The sequence below is a fragment of the Salmo salar genome, chromosome ssa04 (assembly GCF_905237065.1).
Source record: "Salmo salar chromosome ssa04, Ssal_v3.1, whole genome shotgun sequence".
In the NCBI taxonomy this organism is placed as follows: Eukaryota; Metazoa; Chordata; class Actinopteri; order Salmoniformes; family Salmonidae; genus Salmo; species Salmo salar.
Window position 1 is genome coordinate 18,091,782 of NC_059445.1, and position 22,184 is coordinate 18,113,965.

The window sequence follows — 22,184 nt, forward strand, 5'->3', positions numbered from 1 at the left end:
TAATGTTTTGTTGTTGCATTTACCAGTCCAGAATGCTATTATCGAGGTAATTTCTTTAGTAGGTGATGTCAGAGGTCAACAAGTGGGAACTCATGATGATAGACTAGTAATTACCAGTAGTTACCAGCTCAAATAGATTTCTTCCAGTCGTATGTGGTAAATTCCCACTTGGTTACGAATGCAACATAAGGCTGTTCTTAATCACGACACAATGCGGAGTACCGTGGTATATTGGCCATATACCACAAACCTCCAAGGTGTCTTATTGCTATTAAAAATTGGTTAGCAACGTAATCAGAGCAGTAAAAATAAATGTTTTGACATAACCGTGATATACCACGACTGTCAGCTAATCAGCATTCAGGGCTCGAACCACCCAGTTTATAATACTATATAACAACCAAGTAAGTAAAAAGTCAACATACACTATAGATATACACAAAAGTATGTGGACACTCCTTCAAATTATCGTCTATTTCAGCCACACCCGTTGCTGACAGGTGTATAAAATCGAACACATGAGCCATGCAATCTCCATAGAGAAACATTGGCAGTAGAATGGCCTTACTGAAGAGCTCGGTGACTTTCAACGAGGCACCATCATAGGATGCCACCTTTCCAACAAGTCAGTTCGTCAAATTTCTGCCCTGCTAGAGTTGCCACGGTCAACTCTAAGTGCAGTTATTGTGAAGTGGAGATGTCTAGGAGCAACAACGGCTCAGCCGCGAAGTGGTAGGCCACACAAGCTCACAGAACGGGACCGTCGAGTGCTGAAGCATGTAAAAATCGTCTGTCCTCAGTTGCAACACTCACTACCGAGTTCCAAACAGCCTCTGGAAGGCCCTTTCCTGTTTCAGCATGGCAATGCCCCCATGGACAAAGTGAGGTCCACACAGAAATGGTTTGTCGAAGAACTTGACTGACCCGCACAGAGCCCTCACCTCAACCATATCAGAACACCTTTGGGATGAACTGGAACGCCGACTGCGAGTCAGCCCTAATCGCGCCCAACATCAGTGCTCGACCTCACAAATGCTCTTGTGGCTGAATGGAAGCAAGTCCCTGCAGCAATGTTCCAACATCTAGTGGAAAGCCTTCCCAGAAGAGTGGAGACTGTTATAGCAGCAACGGGGGATCAACTCCATATTAATGCCCATGATTTTGGAATGAGATGTTGGACGAGCAGGTGTCCACATACTTTTGGTAATGTAGTGTATCAAAAGGACAACATGGTTCAAAATGTATTAACATTTGATCACATTGTTTTAGTACATAAAGGAACAGGTACCACCTGATTATGCCCAATAACATTAGGGGGTGTTATAAATATATTATAAAAAAGAGGGTATAGAATATAGACAAAACCAAATTCAGAGGGGAGATATAGTTACACTTCAATAAAATGACTGTGTTTTGGCTATGCCTGCACACCAAACAACAAGTCTGTATGATCAGAGATGGTGAGCATACTCAGATGCTCAACTGAGACACTTCACATGATAATTATAATTCAGTATGTCAACTAAAGAATAGTTCCCAGATATCCCCTGTGTACATCTCAAGCCACACTGCTACGATTTCTCCCCTTTGTGGACACTCCTATGTCTGATCAGGTTAGTCAGGAAGGAGAAGCTCTTGTAACATAGTTTGCACTTGAAGGGCTTGTCCTTGGTGTGAACTGTCTGGTGCCTCTTCACATAGTTCGCATGAGCGAAGCGCTTCTGACAGGTGGGGCAGGCGTACGTCTTGCCGGCGTCCGTCCTAACGCTCGGCCTCCCACGTTGTGACCCTATGACACCAGAGGAGGTAGAAGCAGGAGCCACCACCCTCAGGTGGTTAGTCTTAGAGCTCCCTCCTCTAGACATTGTTTGGGTGTTGTTGGGATTGTGTTCTGTGTTGTAGGCTAGGTACCTCTCGTGGTGAACGCCAATCTTGACCCGGTCTGTATTGGTGGGGTAACCATGAGGTAGCTGAGGAAGGCTGGACCCAGGTCTAGGCTTTCTATGAACCCAGTCACCAGGCATTAGACGAGACCCTGAAGGAGAAGACAGACTTGCTGATAGACTCCCACAAGAAGGGTCGCCCACTACTCTCTGTAAAAGCTGAAGCCCAGGGTGACCTGCTCTGTTCATCATGGATACTGTAGTGTTTGAATCATAGGAACAGGAGGGTTTATCTCTATCAGCCCCAGGCCCTGCTTCATCCCTGCACTGAGACTGTGAAGAGAAGGGTCTGGGCTGCTGACTGGAGCCTCTGTCTATCTGATGACCACCAGGACTGAGGTTGTTCAGTCCTCCTGTCCACTGGTTGTCTTCTGTGTGGTTGTGATGGAATCTCTGTCCCTCGTGGTTGGGTCCTGGTTCTGACTCGGGAAGGAAGAGCGATGGCTCCTGATCCAGGGTTCTGATCCGGGGCCAGGGTTTGGGACCAGCTGATTCAGAGGTCCAGTCTCTGCTACCAGCAACACTGGATATCAGCAGGTCTTCATGGACTGCAGACTGTAAACACACATTGAACAGAAAAGCATAAAGGTTTATATAAGAAACTCTTTGCTGTACAAACAGAAACATGACATGATATTATAAAATGTTAACCACAGTCAAGCCCATCTCTAACACTGTGATTCAAGTACCTAACAATATGGAGGCATTGGAGTGTATTATAAAAACCTTTCCACGTGTTGATTCAAGAATTAAATATGTTTTGGTTCGACTGAGAAGGGAAGTCCATGCAATGATACAAAAATAATAAAGGGGTCAGCACAGTCATTTTTGTATTTAATTTCAATAAAATGGTTATACACTCACATAACCTGAAGTACAGTACTTTTATTGCACAAAACGATATGTGACAAGTACAATAACTTTTCTCACTATGGTAACACTTTACCCTTTCTGTAAATCTGGTACCATCGATTTGATCAAATGTATTTTAGAATACTTTGGAAAAGGTTCAACATTACACACAGCTTCACTAGTTTATGTGAAGTAAACATGAATTAAGGCACTATCATTTCCTCATTATAAAACACCAGCATCAAACTACAAGACATAGTTGTCACTTTTCATCAGTGAAGCATTTTTACAGACACCATCATATCATCTACTCTGTCTCATCATACTCATTCTTTCCTTAGTTCACCTCATCCAGCTCCCTAGAACATTCAAAACCAACATAATTAACATCAAACTAACTAATACTGCATTACATGTCACTACACATGGGCCTTGTGCATTTTCTGCTGGTGTATCCTGAGGTAGCTCTTCTCTGAGAATCTCTTCTCGCAGTGCGAACAGGCGTACAGGCTCTCTCCTGTGTGGACCTTCAGGTGCATCTTCAGCTGGTCCTGGCGTGAGAACCTCTTCTCACACTGTGTGCAGCTGTAGGATTTCTCCCCTGTGTGGACCCTCGTGTGCCTCTTCAGGTGGTGCTGGTGGGAGAACCTCTTCTCACACTGGTGGCAGCCGAAAGATTTCTCCCCTGTGTGCATCCTCTGGTGGATCTCCACCTGTTTGGGGTAATTGAAGGCTTTCCCACAGAATGAACACGGGAAGCGCTTCTCTTTGCCACTGGATCTACTGATAGCGTTACTACTACTGTCAATGGGCTTGTGTAGCCATTTAGTGTTGAGGCACTGGCATTGTCTGAGGTCTGGTTTAACATTAGGAGAGTGTGAGGAGGATGAAGGCCAGGGAGTGTCTGTGTTGTCACAGGGTCCATGTTCCAGTTGATAGATCCTATAGAAGGCAGGCTGAAGGCAGCACCTGTTAGGGGGTTAACCTGAGACACCATCAGTCTCTCTGAATCACAACTATAGGAGCAGGACGGAGCATCGCTAGCAGAGTCTGTGTCTGTTCTCTTCAGCTGCATACGGTCACCTCCCTTTCCCCGTGGACCGAATCTACACCTTGCCCTGGTCACAGCCAGCCTGTTGTCATGGAGACTAAGTTCAGTTGTTTTGTATTCAACTGTTTGTTTCTGTTTGTAGTTAACAGGGTTGTTCCCTAGCCCAGAGTTGAGGACGCTGTCCCATCCACTGACCTCCACTATGTCACCTCTGGTCCTGGCCTGCTCAGTGATGTTGTCCCCTGGGCCCTTGGTTGCACCGGTCGGGGAATCCAAGATGGCCACCCAGTCTCCTCTGTTAGCCTCCAACCAACCACCTGCAGGAAGAGGTTAGAAAATAGACTTTACAAACATCAAAACTCTATACCTATGGATTTTTGTCAATTACCTGGTGAAGTTCAAACATTATAATGTGTGTTTTTGCATATAAACATAAGTTGTACTGATTTCATTTTGTGAATGAAGAAAATAAAGAAATAATAATAGCCATGTGTATCACTATTCACATTGAATATCTATTACTGTATGTAGGCTATATGTATACCACATTGAGATCTATTACTAATATTATCCTCTTACCTTGCTCCCCCATCTTTAGTCCACTCAGCAGATCAATGCTCTCTGGTCCATCTTCTATTGTCTCCTCTTTGACTAGCAGCAGATCAGGCTTCCCATCCTCCATGTCTACTGACTGTAAGAGATACAGAGTGAGAGGATGTTGGATCAAGAAATCTGATATGAGCCCCCTGCTATGGAGCATCTTCTGATTGGACAATGAGGGATTTCTATGAGTACTATGCAAACATGTTAGTTGATTTTATACTAAGCAAACGTGCTGATCGAATATCTTTCCATATAATCTTATTCATTATGATTTAAAAAGCAAACCTGATCCTAGATCAGCACTCCTACTCTGAGAGGCTATGTGGATACGGGACCTGAACTAATACCATACAGACAGTAGTTCACAGTGGGCTCACCTCAGTGAGACTGTGTGTGGTCCTGTGCTGCTCAGCTGGTTCCTCTGTGGGTTCAGGAGGAGGTGTAGTCTGGTTGTCCTCCATGACCATGGTCCCCTCAGGGTTCCCCAGACCCTCCCCACACCCCTCCTCCTTCACCAGCAGCCCCTCTGGACCCTCCTCCTGGAAGAGACAGGTGATACAGATTACACAGGCACACACTCCCTCAGGTACGTACACACACACACAGATAATAAACACACTTTCAACATGGAGTGTCTACCCATCCCCACTATGTTTGAGTCCTATACTGTAGTTACAGACTGACTTCATCGTTGTTAAACTCATCATAATGGGCATAAATACGATGTAGTTAAAACATTTCCGTTATGAAAAGTCAAAAGTCATTTTGACGTGTACAGTAGGTGTTTGTTAGTGTGTGGGTATGTGTAGGTATACTTAGTAAGTGTATATTGGTTATAAAGTGCTGTAGGGTATATGCAGAATAGGAGATCAGATGTGATGTATATTAAAGAGAGTCTCAATGAAAGTCTTAGAATGAAAAGTCCCATTTTGTGTTTATTAAACATCCATATGAAAACCACACATACACGTCTCAACAATAAATCTGCGTGAACTTAATAAACTGCATACATTTTCTCATTAAAAGTGTCTTGGGAAAGAAAAAAAAAAGTAGTTGAACAGAAGTAATGAAACAGGCATTTGTGAACATCATATAGGCAGTACAGTACAAACACAATATGTAAGAGACAAAAATATAAAACGCACCATGCAACTATTTCAACGATTTCACTGAGTTACAGTTCATATAAGGAAATCAGTCAATTGAAATACATTTATTATGCCCTAATCTATGGATTTCAAATGAATGGGCAGGGTCGCAGCCCACTGGGGAGCCAGGCCCAGCCAATCAGAATGAGTTTTTCCCCACGAAAGGGCTTTATTACAGACACAAATACTCAGTTTCATCAGGTGTCCGGATGGCTGGTCTCAGACAATCCCGCAGGAGAATTAGCCGGATGTGGAGGTCCTGGGCTGGCGTGGCTACACGTGGTCTGCGGTTGTGAGGCCAGTTGTACTGCCAAATTCTCTAAAACGACGTTCGAGACAGTTTATGGTAGAGAAATTAACATTCAATTCTCTGGCAACAGCTCGGGTGGACATTCCTGCAGTCAGCATGCCAATTGCACACTCCCTCAACTTGGGACATCTGCGGCATTGTGTTGTGTGACAAAACTGCACATTTTAGAGTGGCCTTTTATTGTCACCAGCACAAGGTGCACATGTGTAATGATCATGCCGTTTAATCAGCTTCTTGATATGCCATACCTGCCAAGTGGATGGATTATCTTGGCAAAGGAGAAATGCTCACTAACAGGGATATAAACAAATGTGTGCACAAAATTTCAGCTCATGAAACCCAACACTTTATACGTTGCGTTTATACTTTTGTTCAGTATATATGCCTTGTTTATATTTTTGTTCAGTATATATGCCTTATATCACACAATGTCTGGATGCAATATTCTACCCAGGAATATCCAACACTGAAATCTGTTACTCTCATTATTCCAAATGCATCTGTGGATATTTTCTGCTGACAACAATGACAATTAATCGCTGTCTTTACTGCAGGGTTTGAACTAAATGTCAAAAGATATTGAGTGGAATGGTTACTTTCTATTTTATGGGGTGGAATGGTTTTTCTGCTGGTGTATCCTGAGGAAGCTCCTCTCTGAGAACCTCTTTCCGCAATGAGTACAGGCAAACAGCCTCTCTCCCGTGTGGACCTTCAGGTGCATCTTCAGCTGGTGTTGGCGGGAGAACCTCTTCTCACACTGGGGGCAGCTGTAGGATTTCTCCCCTGTGTGGACCCTCTGGTGCCTCTTCAGGTTGCCAGCCTGGGCGAAGCGCATATGACACTGGGTACAGCTGAATAATTTCTCCCCTGTGTGGACCCTCTGGTGCCTCTTCAGGCTGCCTGCCTCAGCGAAGCGCATGTGACACTGAGTACAGCTGAAGGGCTTCTCTCCTGTGTGAACCCTCTGGTGGATCTTAAGGTTGCCAGCCTGGGCAAAGCGCATGTGACACTGGGTACAGCTGAAGGATTTCTTCCCTGTATGGACCCTCTGGTGAATCTCCACCTTCTGGAGGCAGTTGAAGCCTTTGTTACAGAACATGCAGAGGAACAGGTTCTCTTCACTATTGCCTGGTGCTGCTCCCCCTCCCTGAGCCTGGGTTCTAGCCTCGTCGTTTGAGTTCAATACCTGATCGAAAAGTACATCAGAAGATGCCATCGACGTTGACACTGAGTCGCGATCCCAGAACCTGTGTAAAGGGGAGTGGGTCACAACATTTGTATTCGTCTCTAAGCTTCCCCTGTAATCTAAGAAATCTCTGCCCTGTGAGTGTCCATCTCCTAGGTGACGATCTGCACTCAATGTGGGAGGAGCGTCGCCCTCCACTTTCACAGTCACCTCATCTACCACTATAACCTCCCCTTTCTTATCTAGGCACCCTTCAGAGTACACACTACTACTGTACCGGTTCCAGTCCCCTCTAGACAGATCAGTCTGGGTCTCTAAACCCAAGGATATGTTGCCAAGGTCCATCTCTGTAGTGTAAGAACAAGACAGATCATCACCACCAGTGTCTAACGTGTCACCATCACCATCTCCACGGGAATGAACCGTACTCTGGCATTGGTGAAATACCGGTAAGTATTCCGAGCCATGAGCAGGAGGACTGACCAGTCTCTCTGGGTCTGATCTGTGGTCAGATCCTGTGTATAAGAGCCTCTGTGTTACAGTTAAAGTCTCTGACTTGATGACGGCGTTCGGCGTTCCACTGACCTCCGTGATGCAGCGTTGAGTCTTGGCCTGGGGTGCGGCGGCAGTTGCGATGTCCTCCTTGGCTACAGGGGGCGCCACTCCAGCCGTTGCTTCAGTCTGGATGTCTCTACTGTGCCGTGGGTCCTCCTTTCCTTCAGTCCTCTCATGCTTGACCCCAGGACCTGCAGCCTCTGCATCTGCTGACTGACACAAAAAGAGAGAAGGTTATTGAATTCAATAAAAATGGTGTAGGGAAGTCTCACAGGTAGGGCTGTTGCGGTGACCGTATTACTGCCACACCCCGGCAGTCACGAGTCACAAAGGCAGTCAAATAGGCTTCTCCAAGCTCTGATGCTGCTGATGGTCATTCGTAGCCTACTAAACTTGCTAACTGCCTGGTACTCAGCACTCTATTGTCCCTCTAATCACTCTGACATCAATGCAAATGTAATCAAAAATGTAATCAAATACTTAATGAGAACCCATGAGCTCATGATGTGCAACATTTCCATAGGTTATGCAATTGTGCGAAATAAAACAGAGTGATGGCCTCTATTAAAAAGAGGAGGATCCCATCAGCTTTCTATAGGCTAGGCCTACAATATTTATTTCTCAACTTTCCTAATATTAAGCACATTGCTTATCTTTACAACAGGAGTATAGCCTACCTGGCTGGCATGAAAATGAACCAAGGGAAAAGCACTATTTAAGTGCATAGATGACATGTATTTTTTCAGCTGCCCCCGTTTCGAGACAGGTGCATGATAATGGTCCATTCTAAATCAAAACAAATTTCACACATACAGTGCCTTCGGAAAGTATTCAGACCCCTTGACATTTTCCACATTTTGTTAGGTTACAGCCTTATTCGAAAATTGATTAAATCGTTTTTTCCCCTCATCAATCTATACACAACAGACCCGTAATGACCAATAAAGCTTGCCGCCATTGGACTCTGGAACAGTGGAAACTCGTTCTCTGGAGTGATGAATCATGCTTACATCTGCACATTATGCTCTGAATCTATTCTACCATGCCCAGAAATCTGCGCCTTTTATTCTCTGTCCCCAACGTACTAGACGACCAGTTTTGACAGCCTGTAGCCGTACCCTCATCCTACTCCTCCTCTGTTCCTCGGGTGATGTGGAGGTTAACCCAGGTCCTGCGTGTCCCCAGGCACTCTCATTTGTTGACTTCTGTAATCGAAAAAGCCTTGGTTTCATGCATGTTAACATCAGAAGCCTCCTCCCTAAGTTTGTTTAACTCACTGCTTTAGCACACTCCGCCAACCTTGATGTCCTTGCCGTGTCTGAATCCTGGCTTAGGAAGGCCACCAAAAATTCTGAGATTTCCATACCCAACTACAACATTTTCCGTCAAGATAGAACGGCCAAAGGGGGAGGAGTTGCAATCTACTGCAGAGATAGCCTGCAAAGTTCTGTCATACTTTCCAGGTCTACGCCCAAACAGTTCGAACTTCTAATTTAAAAAATGAATCTCTCCAGAAATAAGTCTCTCACTGTTGCCACCTGTTATAGACCCCCCTCAGCTCCCAGCTGTGCCCTGGACACCATATGTGAATTGATTGCCCCTCATCTATCTTCAGAGTTCGTTCTGTTAGGTGACCTAAACTGGGATATGCATAACACCCTGGCAGTCCTACAATCTAAGCTAGATGCCCTCAATCTCACACAAATCATCAAGGAACCGACCAGGTACAACCCTAAATCCGTAAACATGGGCACCCTCATAGATATTATCCTGACCAACTTGCCCTCTAAATACACCTCTGCTGTTTTCAATTAGGATCTCAGTGATCCCTGCCTCATTGCCTGCATTCGCTATGGGTCCGTGGTCAAACGACCACCCCTCATCACTGTCAAACGCTCCCTAAAACCCTTCTGCAAGCAGACCTTTCTAATCGACCTGGCCCGGATATCCTGGAAGGATACTGACCTCATCCTGTCAGTCGAGGATGCCTGGTCGTTCTTTAAAAGTCATTTCCTCACCATCTTAAATAAGCATGCCCCTTTCAAAAAATTTAGAACTAAGAACAGATATAGCCCTTGGTTCACTCCAGAACTGATTGCCCTTGACCAGCACAAAAACATCCTGTGGCGGACTGCAATAGCATCGAATAGTCCCCGCGATATGCAACTGTTCAGGGAAGTCAGGAACCAATACATGCAGTCAGTCAGGAAAGCAAAGGCTAGCTTTTTCAAATAGAAATTTGCGTCCTGTAGCTCTAACTCCAAAAAGTTTTGGGACACTGTAAAGTCCATGGAGAACAAGAGCACCTCCTCCCAGCTGCCCACTGCACTGAGGCTAGGTAACACGGTCACCACCGATAAATTCATGATAATTGAACATTTCAATAAGCATTTCTCTACGGCTGACCATGCTTTCCTCCTGGCTACCCCAACCCCGGCCAACAGCTCCGCCCCCCCCGCAGCTACTTGCCCAAGCCTCCCCAGCTTCTCCTTCACCCAAATCCAGATAGCAGATGTTCTGAAAGAGCTGCAAAACCTTGACCCGTACAAATCAGCTGGGCTAGACAATCTGGACCCTCTTTTTCTAAAACTATCCGCCGCCATTGTTGCAACCCCTATTACTAGTCTGTTCAACCTCTCTTTAGTATCGTCCGAGATCCCTAAAGATTGGAGAACTGCTGCGGTCATCTCCCTCTTCAAAGGGGGTGACACTCTAGACCCAAACTGTTATAGGCCTATATCCATCCTGCCCTGCCTCTCCAAAGTCTTCGAAAGCCAAGTTAATAAACAGATCACTGACCATTTCGAATCCCACCGTACCTTCTCCGCTGTGCAATCCGGTTTCCGAGCTTGTCACGGGTGCACCTCAGCCACGCTCAAGGTCCTAAACGATATCATAACCGCCATCGATAAAAAAACAGTACTGTGCAGCCGTCTTCATCGACCTGGCCAAGGCTTTCGACTCTGTCAATCACCGTATTCTTATCGGCAGACTCAATAGCGTTGGTTTCTCAAATGATTGCCTCGCCTGGTTCACCAACTACTTTGCAGACAGAGTTCAGTGTGTTAAATCGAAGGGCCTGTTGTCCGGACCTCTGGCAGTCTCTATGGGGGTACCACAGGGTTCAATTCTCGGGCCGACTCTTATCTCTGTATATATATCAATGATGTCGTTCTTGCTGCAGGTGATTCCCTGATCCACCTCTACGCAGACGACACCATTCTGTATACATCTGGCCCTTCTTTGGACACTGTGTTAACTAACCTCCAAACGAGCTTCAACGCCATACAACACTCCTTCTGTGGCCTACAACTGCTCTTAAACGCTAGTAAAACCAAATATATGCTTTTCAACCGTTCGCTGCCCGCATCCGCCCGACTAGCATCATTACCCTGGACGGTTCTGACCTAGAATATGTGGACAACTACAAATACCTAGGTGTCTGGCTAGACTGTAAACTCTTATTCCAGACTCATATTAAACATCTCCAATCCAAAATCAAATCGGCTTTCTATTTCACAACAAAGCCTCCCTCACGCCACCAAACTTACCCTAGTAAACTGACTATCCTACCAATCCTCAACTTTGGCGATGTCATCTACAAAATAGCTTCCAATACTCTACTCAGCAAACTGGATGCAGTCTATCACAGTGCCATCCGTTTTGTTACCAAAGCCCCTTATACCACCCACCACTGCGACCTGTATGCTCTAGTCGGCTGGCCCTCGCTACATATTCGTCGCCAGACCCACTGGCTCCAGGTCATCTATAAGTCTATGCTAGGTAAAGCTCCGCCATATCTCAGCTCACTGGTCACGATAACTACACCCACCCGTAGCACGCGCCCCAGCAGGTGTATCTCACTGGTCATCCCCAAAGCAAACACCTCCTTTGGCCGTCTTTCCTTCCAGTTCTCTGCTGCCTGTGACTGGAACAAACTGCAAAAATCGCTGAAGCTGGATACTTATATTTCCCTAACTAACTTTAAACATCAGCTATCTGAGCAGCTAACCGATCGCTGCAGCTGTACATAGTCCATCTGTAAATAGCCCACCCAATCTACCTACCTCATCCCCATATTGTTTTTATTTACTTTCTGCTCTTTTGCACACCAGTACCTCTACTTGCACATCATCATCTGCTCATCTATCACTCCAGTGTTAATTTGCTAAATTGTAATTTCTTCGCTACTTACCTCCTCATGCCATTTGCACACACTGTATATAGACTTTCTTTTTTTCTCTATTGTGTTTTTGACTGTACGCTTGTTTATTCCATGTGTAACTCTGTGTTGTTGTTTGTGTCGCACTGCTTTGCTTTATCTTGGCCAGGTCGCAGTTGTCAATGAGAACTTGTTCTCAACTAGCTTACCTGGATAAATAAAGGTGAAATAAATAAAATAAAAAGTTACTCTTCATCAAATTAGGCCTGCATAATGACAAAATATGCAGGCTGTATATGAGTACATTTCTTTTTGGATGAAGTAGCGTTTATGAAAGAAAAGGTTGGAGACCCTTGCTCTAGGTCAAACTGTTGAAATATGACCCATATTACCAGAGCTACATTTTTCTTTCTATTGCAGATTCAGGGCCGCAATTTATGGATATATAGCTGACCAAAAAAATAAATATGCATTTCATAATGATAAATTAATAATACATTTGGAATATCATTTTTTTATGTGAAAATAATGAATGACCAAATGTAAACGCAAAAGTTGACAGTGCTTGTTCAATGCCCTACCAGATAACACTGCCATATTGAGAAAGAACATTGTTAAAAGATCAAAGTTATCATTTGTAATTGTACTACATTATTATGTTCGCATTATTTGTGACAAAAAGAAGATGACAACTTAATGTGCAATTTAACAATGTTTTTTATTAACCTGTAAATCCTTATTGAGTAAAACAATATTATTCCTCCCATTTTCGCTTTCATTATCAGTTTGGCCTGTCAATCGATCACTGTGGCTGGGATGGTCAGGGGAGGAGCAGAATATGTGAGAGTCACAGGCTTGTTAGGGTTTCAGATCTGTCAATGAATTATTAGGGGTGGGATTGTCAGGGAAAGAAGATTAGTACTAGTGTTTTTTTATGTCACACTATGACACTAACCTCTATCACGATAACCTGCTGGGTTAAGGTTCCACTCCCCTCATCTATAACTAAGGGTTGGTTATCGCTCCACGCTGGCTTCACAAAGCTCCTGTGGCCTCCAGTGAGATGTCCTTCACCTGAGAGATTGATTGAGGAAAAAGGGGTGGTTAAGTTAGGTACTGTCAATGCTCAACGCTATATTGCACACTGTCTATAATAGGCAATAATGTAAGGAAACACCTCATAACTTCTTGATACACTATTTATTGATTGATTTACTATGTTCCATGCATCACATTATTTTGAGTATGACAATAGGAAATTCAGTAAATCAAGAATCTTGTTAGATTATATTGTGTCTTTGTGCAAGAATAATTCGTTCTTAATTGACCTGCCTGGTAAAATGAAGGTCAAATAAAAAAATTGTGCAAGACAGACAAGTAATCAGCGGAAGTGAGCAAAAACTGACCAAGACCCAATTCTGGGTAACGCATCTGAACACGTGGTGAGGGTAACAGCCTCCGCCCTCTGCAAAATCTAAATGTACCTCTTGCCATTCCTCTGTATCGGTCGAGGATCTTGACACTACTGGGACGATTGGCGAGGACGCGCTCTCGCATTGTCCTCTCTGCGCGCTCCCGTGCCACCTTCAGTTCCTGTAGCTGTAGTTTCCTCCGCAATGCCCTGTTTTCTTTCTGGCTTTGAGTTATTTCCAAACGAAACACTGCATAGTCGTCGTCTACGAGTTTACAGATCTCTGCAACGGCTGAATTTGCTAGCACCTCCATGATGGAGGCTATTTGAGTGTGAAAAACCATACAGTTAGCCATTGTTAGCAGCTACTAGCTAGCTTTACTTAAATAACATCTATCAACCAAGGCGAAAGCGAATTAAACACTACCTGTGGTAAGTATGTGATGCTGTGCAGTTACATTAGTCATATGCTGAGTTCCAGGGGGTTAATAAACGTCTAAATAAAAACGCTAACGTGGAAATTGTTCTTGGTCACAGGTCGCTTACACCGAAGAGAAAGGATCTCATTGGTTGGCGTCATGGCTCAAAGGGTGTGGTTAAATAAATACAAATATGCGTATTGTACTTTGAAATACGCTAGTGTTTAAAATAGTCATTAAGTATGTTAAAAAGCATATTTTGTGTGTTGGAATGGTGTGGGCATATACCGGTCGTTAAACATATGTACACGAGTAGTTCATCCTCTATAAGGAAATAGCAAGCATTTTTTTTAAACCTTTGTTTGAGATAAAAGTTTACGGTGGGGTTTTTGAAGTGTTTTCTCCAATTTATGCTTTGGTCACAAATACGATTGTTATGGATGTGCACGGTTATTCGAATATCCATAGTATGCGAATAGTTGTGCGAGTACAATTTTTTTTGTAAGAAAAATATATGAATTAAAACATCCATCTGACAATCATTTGAAATGAATTAATAAAACAAACTTTTCAATGTAGTTATGACCTGCGCCCCGCAAAGACTAGTAGCCTTCACATGTGTAGCTTTATGGTGAAATGAGTAGGAGTGGGCTACAACCAGCAACCAACAGGTAGGCTGTTTACAGAATGGGGTTGAAGAGAGCGCCTCAATTAGCCTACCTAGCTTAGCTACTCTAGGATACTCCAGTGAAAACAGGCACTGTTATGTGGGATAATGCATACCATTGTGGCTGCTACAAGTTAGCTAGTTTTGCTGGATGTTACTGCATCTCTCTCAATTCAATTTCAATTTAAGGGCTTTATTGGTATGGGAAACATATGTTAACATTGCCAAAGCAAGTGAAGTGGATAATATACAAAAGTTAAATAAACAACCTCCCTAGGCTAGGCGGGACGAATTCGTCCCACCTACGTAACAGCCAGTGTAATCCAGTGGCGCGATTTTCAAAACGTTAAAAATCCTATTACTTCAATTTCTCAAACATATGACTATTTTACAGCCATTTAAAGACAAGACTCTCGTTAATCTAACCACACTGTCCGATTTCAAAAAGGCTTTACAACGAAAGCAAAACATTAGATTATGTCAGCTGAGTACCAAGCCAGAAATAATCAGACACCCATTTTTCAAGGCAGCATATAATGTCACCAAAACCCAGAAGACAGCTAAATGCAGCACTCACCTTTGATGATCTTCATCAGATGACAACCCTAGGACATTATGTTATACAATACATGCATGTTTTGTTCAATCAAGTTCATATTTATATCAAAAACCAGCTTTTTACATTAGCATGTGACGTTCAGAACTAGCATACCCCCGCAAACTTCCGGGGAATTCGCTAACATTTTACTAAATTACTCACGATAAACGTTCACAAAAAGCATAACAATTATTTTAAGAATTATAGATACAGACCTCCTCTATGCACTCGATATGTCCGATTTTAAAATAGCTTTTTGGTGAAAGCACATTTTGCAATATTCTAAGTACATAGCCCAGGCTTCACGGGCTCGCTACCCGGCAAGTTTAGCACTCCCCATAATCATATTTACTATTATAAAAGTTTGATTACCTTTTGTTGTCTTCGTCAGAATGCACACCCAGGACTGCTATTTCAATAACAAATGTTGGTTTGGTCCAAAATAATCCATCGTTATATCCGAATAGCGGCGTTTTGTTCGTGCGTTCCAGACACTATCCGAAATAGTAAAGAAGTGTCACGCGCAATTCGTGACAATAAAATTCTAAATATTCCATTACCGTACTTCGAAGCATGTCAACCGCTGTTTAAAATCAATTTTTACGACACTTTTCTCGTAGAAAAGCGATAATATTCCGACAGGGAATCTCCTTTTCGGCAAACAGAGGAAAAAATCCCAAAGGCGGGGCGGTCGGGGTCACGCGCATAAGCCCGTGTCCCTTGATCGGCCACTTGAGAAAGGCGATAATGTGTTTCAGCCTGGGGCTGGAATGACGACATTCTGTTTTTTCCCGGGCTCTGAGCGCCTATGGACGACGTGGGAAGTGTCACGTTAGAGCAGAGATCCTTAGTAAATGATAGAGATGGAAAAGAAGTTCAACAAATGGTCAGACAGGCCACTTCCTGTAAAGGAATCTCTCAGGTTTTGACCTGCCATTTGAGTTCTGTTATACTCACAGACACCATTCAAACAGTTTTAGAAAATTTAGGGTGTTTTCTATCCATATGTAATAAGTATATGCATATTCTAGTTACTGGGTAGGAGTGGTAACCAGATTAAATCGGGTATGTTTTTTATCCAGCCGTGTCAATACTGCCCCCTAGCCCTAACAGGTAAACATTACTCACAGAAGTTCCAAAAGAATAAACACAATTCAAATGTCATTGTCTATATACAGTGTTGTAACAATGTGCAAATAGTTAAAGGGAAAATAAACAAACATGGGTTGTATTTACAATGGTGTTTGTTGTTCATTGGTTTCCCTTTTCTTGTGCCAACAGGTCACAAATCTTGCTCCTGTGATGGCACACTGTGGTATTTCACCCAGTAGATATGGGAGTTTATCAAAATGGTGTTTGTTTTCAAATTCTTTCTGGGTCTGTGTAATCTGAGGGAAATATGTGTCTCTAATATGGTCATACATTTGGCAGGAGGTTAGGAAGAGTGCAACGCTGTCATCAAGGCAAAGGGTGGCTACTTTGAAGCATCTCAAATATAAAATATATTTTGATTTATTTAACTTTTTTTGGTTACATGATTCCGTATGTGTTATTTCATAGTTTTGTCGTCACTATTATTGTAGAAAATAGTAAAAAAAAAAAAAAAACTCAAATGAGTAGGTGTTCTAAAATGTTTGACCGCTATATACACTGCTCCAAAAAATAAAGGGAACACTTAAACAACCAATGTAACTCCAAGTCAATCACACTTCTGTGAAATCAAACTGTCCACTTAGGAAGCAACACTGATTGACAATAAATTTCACATGCTGTTGTGCAAATGGAATAGACAACAGGTGGAAATTATAGGCAATTAGGAAGACACCCCCAATAAAGGAGTGGTTCTGCAGGTGGGGACCACAGACCACTTCTCAGTTCCGATGCTTCCTGGCTGATGTTTTGGTCAATTTTGAATGCTGGCGGTGCTTTCACTCTAGTGGTAGCATGAGACGGAGTCTACAACCCACACAAGTGGCTCAGGTAGTGCAGCTCATCCAGGATGGCACATCAATGCGAGCTGTGGCAAGAAGGTTTGCTGTGTCTGTCAGCGTAGTGTCCAGAGCATGGAGGCGCTACCAGGAGACAGGCCAGTACATCAGGAGATGTGGAGGAGGCCATAGGAGGGCAACAACCCAGCAGCAGGACCGCTACCTCCGCCTTTGTGCAAGGAGGAGCAGGAGGAGCACTGCCAGAGCCCTGCAAAATGACCTCCAGCAGACCACAAATGTGCATGTGTCTGCTCAAACGGTCAGAAACAGACTCCATGAGGGTGGTATGAGGGCCCGACGTCCACAGGTGGGGGTTGTGCTTACAGCCCAACACCGTGCAGGACGTTTGGCATTTGCCAGAGAACACCAAGATTGGCAAATTCGCAACTGGCGCCCTGTGCTCTTCACAGATGAAAGCAGGTTCGCACTGAGCACGTGACAGAGTCTGGAGACGCCGTGGAGAATGTTCTGCTGCCTGCAACATCCTCCAGCATGACCGGTTTGGCAGTGGGTCAGTCATGGTGTGGGGTGGCATTTCTTTGGGGGCCGCACAGCCCTCCATGTGCTCGCCAGAGGTAGCCTGACTGCCATTAGGTACCGAGATGAGATCCTCAGACCCCTTGTGAGACCATATGCTGGTGCGGTTGGCCCTGGGTTCCTCCTAATGCAAGACAATGCTTGACCTCATGTGGCTGGAGTGTGTCAGCAGTTCCTGCAAGAGGAAGGCATTGATGCTATGGACTGGCCCGCCCGTTCCCCAGACCTGAATCCAATTGAGCACATCTGGGACATCATGTCTCGCTCCATCCACCAACGCCACATTGCACCACAGACTGTCCAGGAGTCGGCGGATGCTTTAGTCCAGGTCTGGGAGGAGATCCCTCAGGACACCATCCGCCACCTCATCAGGAGCATGCCCAGGCGTTGTAGGGAGGTCATACAGGCATGTGTACGCCACACACACTACTGAGCCTCATTTTGACTTGTTTTAAGGACATTACATCAAAGTTGGATCAGCCTGTTGTGTGGTTTTCCACTTTAATATTGAGTGACTCCAAATCCAGACCTCCATGGGTTGATAAATTGGATTTCCATTGATTATTTTTGTGTGATTTTGTTGTCAGCACATTTAACTATGTAAAGAAAAAAGTATTTAATAAGATTATTTCATTCATTCAGATCTAGGATGTGTTGTTTAAGTGTTCCCTTTATTTTTTGGAGCAGTATATATATATATATTTCTTTGCAACTCTGCCTAGAAGGCCAGCATCCCGGAGTCGCCTCTTCACTGTTGAAGTTGAGACTGGTGTTTTGCGGGTACTATTTAATGAAGCTGCCGGTTGAGGACTTTCTCAAACTAGACACAAATGTACTTGTCCTCTTGCTCAGTTGTGCACCGGGGCCTCCCACTCCTCTTTATATTCTGGTTAGAGCCTGTTTGCGCAGTTCTGTGAAGGGAGTAGTACACAGCATTGTACGAGATCTTCAGTTTCTTGGACATTTCTGGCATGGAATAGCCTTCATTTCTCAGAACAAGAATAGACTGACGAGTTTCAGAAGAAACTTCTTTGTTTCTGGCCATTTTGAGCCTGTAATCGAACCCACAAATGCTGATGCTCCAGATACTCAACTAGTCTAAAGAAGGCCAGTTATATTGCTTCTTTAATCACAACAACAGTTTTCAGCTGTGCTAACATACAGTTGAAGTCAGAAGTTTACATACACCTTAGCCAAAAACATTTAAATTCAGTTTTTTACAATTCCTGACATTTAATCCTATTGAAAATTCCCTGTTTTAGGTAATTTAGGATCACCACTTTATTTTAAGAATGTGAAATGTCATAATAATAGTAGAGAGAATTATTTATTAAAGCTTTTATTTCTTTCATCACATTCCCAGTGGGTCAGAAGTTTACATACACTCAATTAGTATTTGGTAGCATTGCCTTTAAATTGTTTAACTTGGGTCAAAAGTTTCAGGTAGCCTTCCACAAGCTTCCCACAATAAGCTGGGTGAATTTTGGCCCATTCCTCCTGACAGAGCTGGTGTAACTGAGTCAGGTTTGTAGGCCTCTTTGCTCGCACATGCTTTTTAAGCTTTGCCCACAAATTTTCTATAGGATTGAGGTTCAGGGCTTTGTGATGGCCACTCCAATACCTTGACTTTGTTGTCCTTAAGCCCTTTTGCCACAAATTTGGAAGTATGCTTGGGGTCATTGTCCATTTGGAAGACCCATTTGCAACCAAGCTTTAACTTCCTGACTGATGTCTTGAGATGTTGCTTCAATATATCCATATAATTTTCCTACCTCGTGATGCCATCTATTTTGTGAAGTGCACCAGTCCCTCCTGCAGCAAAGCACCCCCACAACATGATGCTGCCACCCCCGTGTTTCATGGTTGGGATGGTGTTCTTTGGCTTGCAAGCGTCCCCCTTTTCCCTCCAAACATAACAATAGTCATTATGGCCAAACAGTTCTATTTTGTTTCATCAGATCAGAGGACATTTCTCCAAAAAGTATGATCTTTGTCCTTATGTGCAGTTGCAAACCGTAGTCTGGCTTTTTTATGGCGGTTTTGAAGCAGTGGCTTCTTCCTTGCTGAGCGGCCTTTCAGGTTTTTGTCAATATAGGAGTCGTTTTACTGTGGATATAGATACTTTTGTACCTGTTTCCTCCAGCATCTTCACAAGGTCCTTTGCTGTTGTTCTGGGATTGATTTGCACTTTTCGCACCAAAGTACGTTCTGTCTCCTAGAGATGAATGTGTCTCTTTCTTGAGCGGTATGACGGCTGCGTGGTCCCATGGTGTTTTATATTTGCGTACTTTGTTTGTACAGATGAACGTGGTACCTTCAGGAATTTGGAAATTGCTCCCAAGGATTAACCAGACTTGCGGAGGTCTACAATTTTTTTTCTGAGGTCTTGGCTGATTTCTTTTGAATTTCCCATGATGTCAAGCAAAGAGGCACTGAATTTGAAGGTAGGCCTTGAAATACATCCACAGGTACACCTCCAATTGACTCAAATGATGTCAATTAGCCTATCACCAGCTTCTAAAGCCATGACATCATTTTCTGGAATGTTCCAAGCTGTTTAAAGGCACAGTCAACTTAGTGTATGTACACAACTGACCCACTGGAATTGTGATAGTGAATTATAGGTGAAATAATCTGTCTGTAAACAATTGTTGGAAAAATTACTTGTGTCATGCACAAAGTAGATGTCCTAACCAACTTGCCAAAACTATAGTTTGTTAACAAGAAATTTGTGGAGTGGTTGAAAAATGAGTTTTATTGACTCCAACCTAAGTGTACGTAAACCTCCGACTTCAACTGTAATTGCAAAAGGGTTTTCTAATGATCAATTAGCCTTTTAAAATGATAAACTTGGATTAGCTAACACAATGTGCCATTGGAACACAGGAGTGATGGTTACTGATAATGGGCCTCTGTACGCCTATGTGGACATTCCATTTTTAAAAAATCTGCCGTTTCCAGCTACAATAGTCATTTACAACATTAACAATGTCTACACTGTATTTCTGATCAATTTGATGTTATTTTAATGGACAAAAATTGTTGCTTTTCTCTCAAAAACAAGGACATTTCTAAGTGACCCCAAACTTTTGAAAGGTAGTGTATATATTTGGGAGCAGTATAAAGGTGAGTTGACATTCCCCCTTTCACTTTTATACTGGATCTTTTTCCAGCTGTTGTGAAAAGTTTGGATGCGCGTAAAACCCCCTTCGTTATCATAATATTATATGCCCAAGGGGAGCAATTATGGTGCCTGTAACTATTTAGACAGCCTATTTAAAATAGTTCCTGTTTCGTCTTATAAAAATTTGATTTGAATTATTCGCTGTCTTTTCAGGTCCTGGCCAATCAAAAACAGCACATGTAGAAATGACCCGAATTGCGGGCTGCAGTTGTACACTTCTACAATTTATCTTCTTAAAATCTAACATTAACCACACTGCTAACCTTATCTCTAACCTTAAATTAAGACCAAAAAGCAAAACAAAAAATTCATGAATGTTTACGATATGGCCATTTTGACTTTGTGGCTGTGGTAACTATTGACAAACGGGGTCAAGCTTCGACACACCTACAACTTTATTCATCAAAACCCAGCCCTTTTTTTCCAGAAAGAACATTGTTGGCAAGAATAAAGTATAAAATAATTCCATCTACATCAATTCGGTAAGGTAAATATGCAATTGTATTTGTTCTAGTATAGGTTTACGGTCTCTATTAAAAACAGGAATTTACACAAGACTGTTTCAAATGACAAGTTAATGAGGGGTATGTGGTTAATTACCCTCTTAAACTCTTACTCCAACACACTTCACATAACTATATACTATGTCAGCTAAAAAATGGTTCCCAGATCTCCCCTGTGTACATCTCAAGCCACACTGCTACGATTTCTCCCCATTGTGGACACTCCTATATCTTATAAGGCTACTCAGGAAGGAGAAACTCTTGTAACATAGTTTGCACTTGAAGGGCTTGTCCTTGGTGTGAACGGTCTGGTGCTTCTTCACATAGTTCGCTTCAGTAAAGAGCTTTCCATACGTGGGGCAGGCGTACGTCTTGCCGGCGTCCGTCCTAACGCTCGGCCTCCCACGTTGTGACCCAATGACACCAGAGGAGGTAGAAGCAGGAGCCACCACCCTCAGGTGGTTAGTATTTGAGCTCCCTCCTCTAGACATTGTTTGGGTGTTGTTGGGATTGTATGCTATGTTGTAGGCTAGGTACCGCGTGATGAATGCCTATACTGACCCTCTGTATTGGTGGGGTAACCCCGAGGCAGCTTAGGAAGGCTAGAACCAGGTCCAGGCCTTCTATGAACCCAGTCACCAGGCATTAGACACTACTCTGAAGGGAAATACAGATTTGCTGATAGACTACCACCATGGGGTGGTCTCACACCACTCTCTGTGAAGGCTGAAGCCCAGGGTGACCTGCTCTGTTCATCATGGACACTGTGGTGTTTGTATCATAGGAACAGAAGGGTCTATCTCCATCAGCCCCAGGTCCTGCTCCATCCCTGCACTAAGACTGGAGCCTCTGTCCAATGGTTGTGTTCCGTGTGGTGGAGTTGTAGGGCACCTCAGCCACGAAGTGACAATTCTTATCAACTGCAAGAATTTCCTCTGTGTTGATCTCACCAACCCCCATTGTCTCACCTCTGAGAAGCAGAGGTTACATCCTGTAGGTCTGATTGGAGGTTAAATTTACAGTAATACTATTGGTCAACAACTTCGTTTTTGAATCCACACAACTCA

At 43.5% G+C, this 22,184-nt stretch overlaps 3 protein-coding genes across 7 annotated transcripts in view; all 3 read right to left on the reverse strand.

Annotated features, from left to right (window-relative positions):
* Positions 1-1,106: 1,106 nt before the first annotated feature.
* Positions 1,107-4,467, reverse strand: LOC106602457 (zinc finger protein 467-like). Its single transcript, XM_014195121.2, has 3 exons — positions 4,426-4,467; positions 4,042-4,163; positions 1,107-2,498 (listed from the first exon to the last, which is right to left on the reverse strand). Exons 1-3 carry the CDS (start codon positions 4,436-4,438, stop codon positions 1,572-1,574), a joined length of 1,062 nt encoding a protein of 353 aa, XP_014050596.2. The 5' UTR covers positions 4,439-4,467; the 3' UTR covers positions 1,107-1,571.
* LOC123742532 (protein krueppel-like) lies at positions 2,780-4,031 on the reverse strand. The gene has a single exon (XM_045717596.1). The coding sequence runs from the start codon at positions 3,488-3,490 to the stop codon at positions 3,215-3,217; it is 276 nt and encodes a 91-aa protein (XP_045573552.1). The 5' UTR covers positions 3,491-4,031; the 3' UTR covers positions 2,780-3,214.
* A 1,666-nt stretch (positions 4,468-6,133) lies between the features above and the next one.
* The window catches only part of LOC106602427 (zinc finger protein 41), a 61,839-nt gene continuing 45,788 nt past the window's right edge, over positions 6,134-22,184 (reverse strand). The window contains exons 1-4 of one of the 5 annotated variants that reach the window (XM_045717541.1): positions 13,649-13,816; positions 13,295-13,543; positions 12,766-12,884; positions 6,134-7,861 (exon numbers count right to left, since the gene is read on the reverse strand). In XM_045717541.1, coding sequence (XP_045573497.1) covers positions 6,512-7,861; positions 12,766-12,884; positions 13,295-13,543; positions 13,649-13,688 — 1,758 coding nt within the window. In that variant the 5' untranslated portion in view covers positions 13,689-13,816 and the 3' untranslated portion in view covers positions 6,134-6,511. Of the gene's footprint in view, positions 7,862-12,765; positions 12,885-13,216; positions 13,817-22,184 lie in introns of those variants that run through there. The other 4 variants (XM_014195029.2, XM_014195031.2, XM_014195030.2 and 1 more) reach the window with 4 other exon arrangements.

Excerpts from the sequence above, each read along its gene's own strand:
- LOC123742532 (XM_045717596.1), bottom strand. The coding sequence starts at position 3,490 with ATGCACACAGGGGAGAAATCTTTCGGCTGCCACCAGTGTGAGAAGAGG.
- LOC106602457 (XM_014195121.2), bottom strand. Across the intron at positions 2,499-4,041 it reads CCAGAGGTGACATAGTGGAG|TCTGCAGTCCATGAAGACCT; the intron begins GTCAGTGGATGG and ends GTGTGTTTACAG.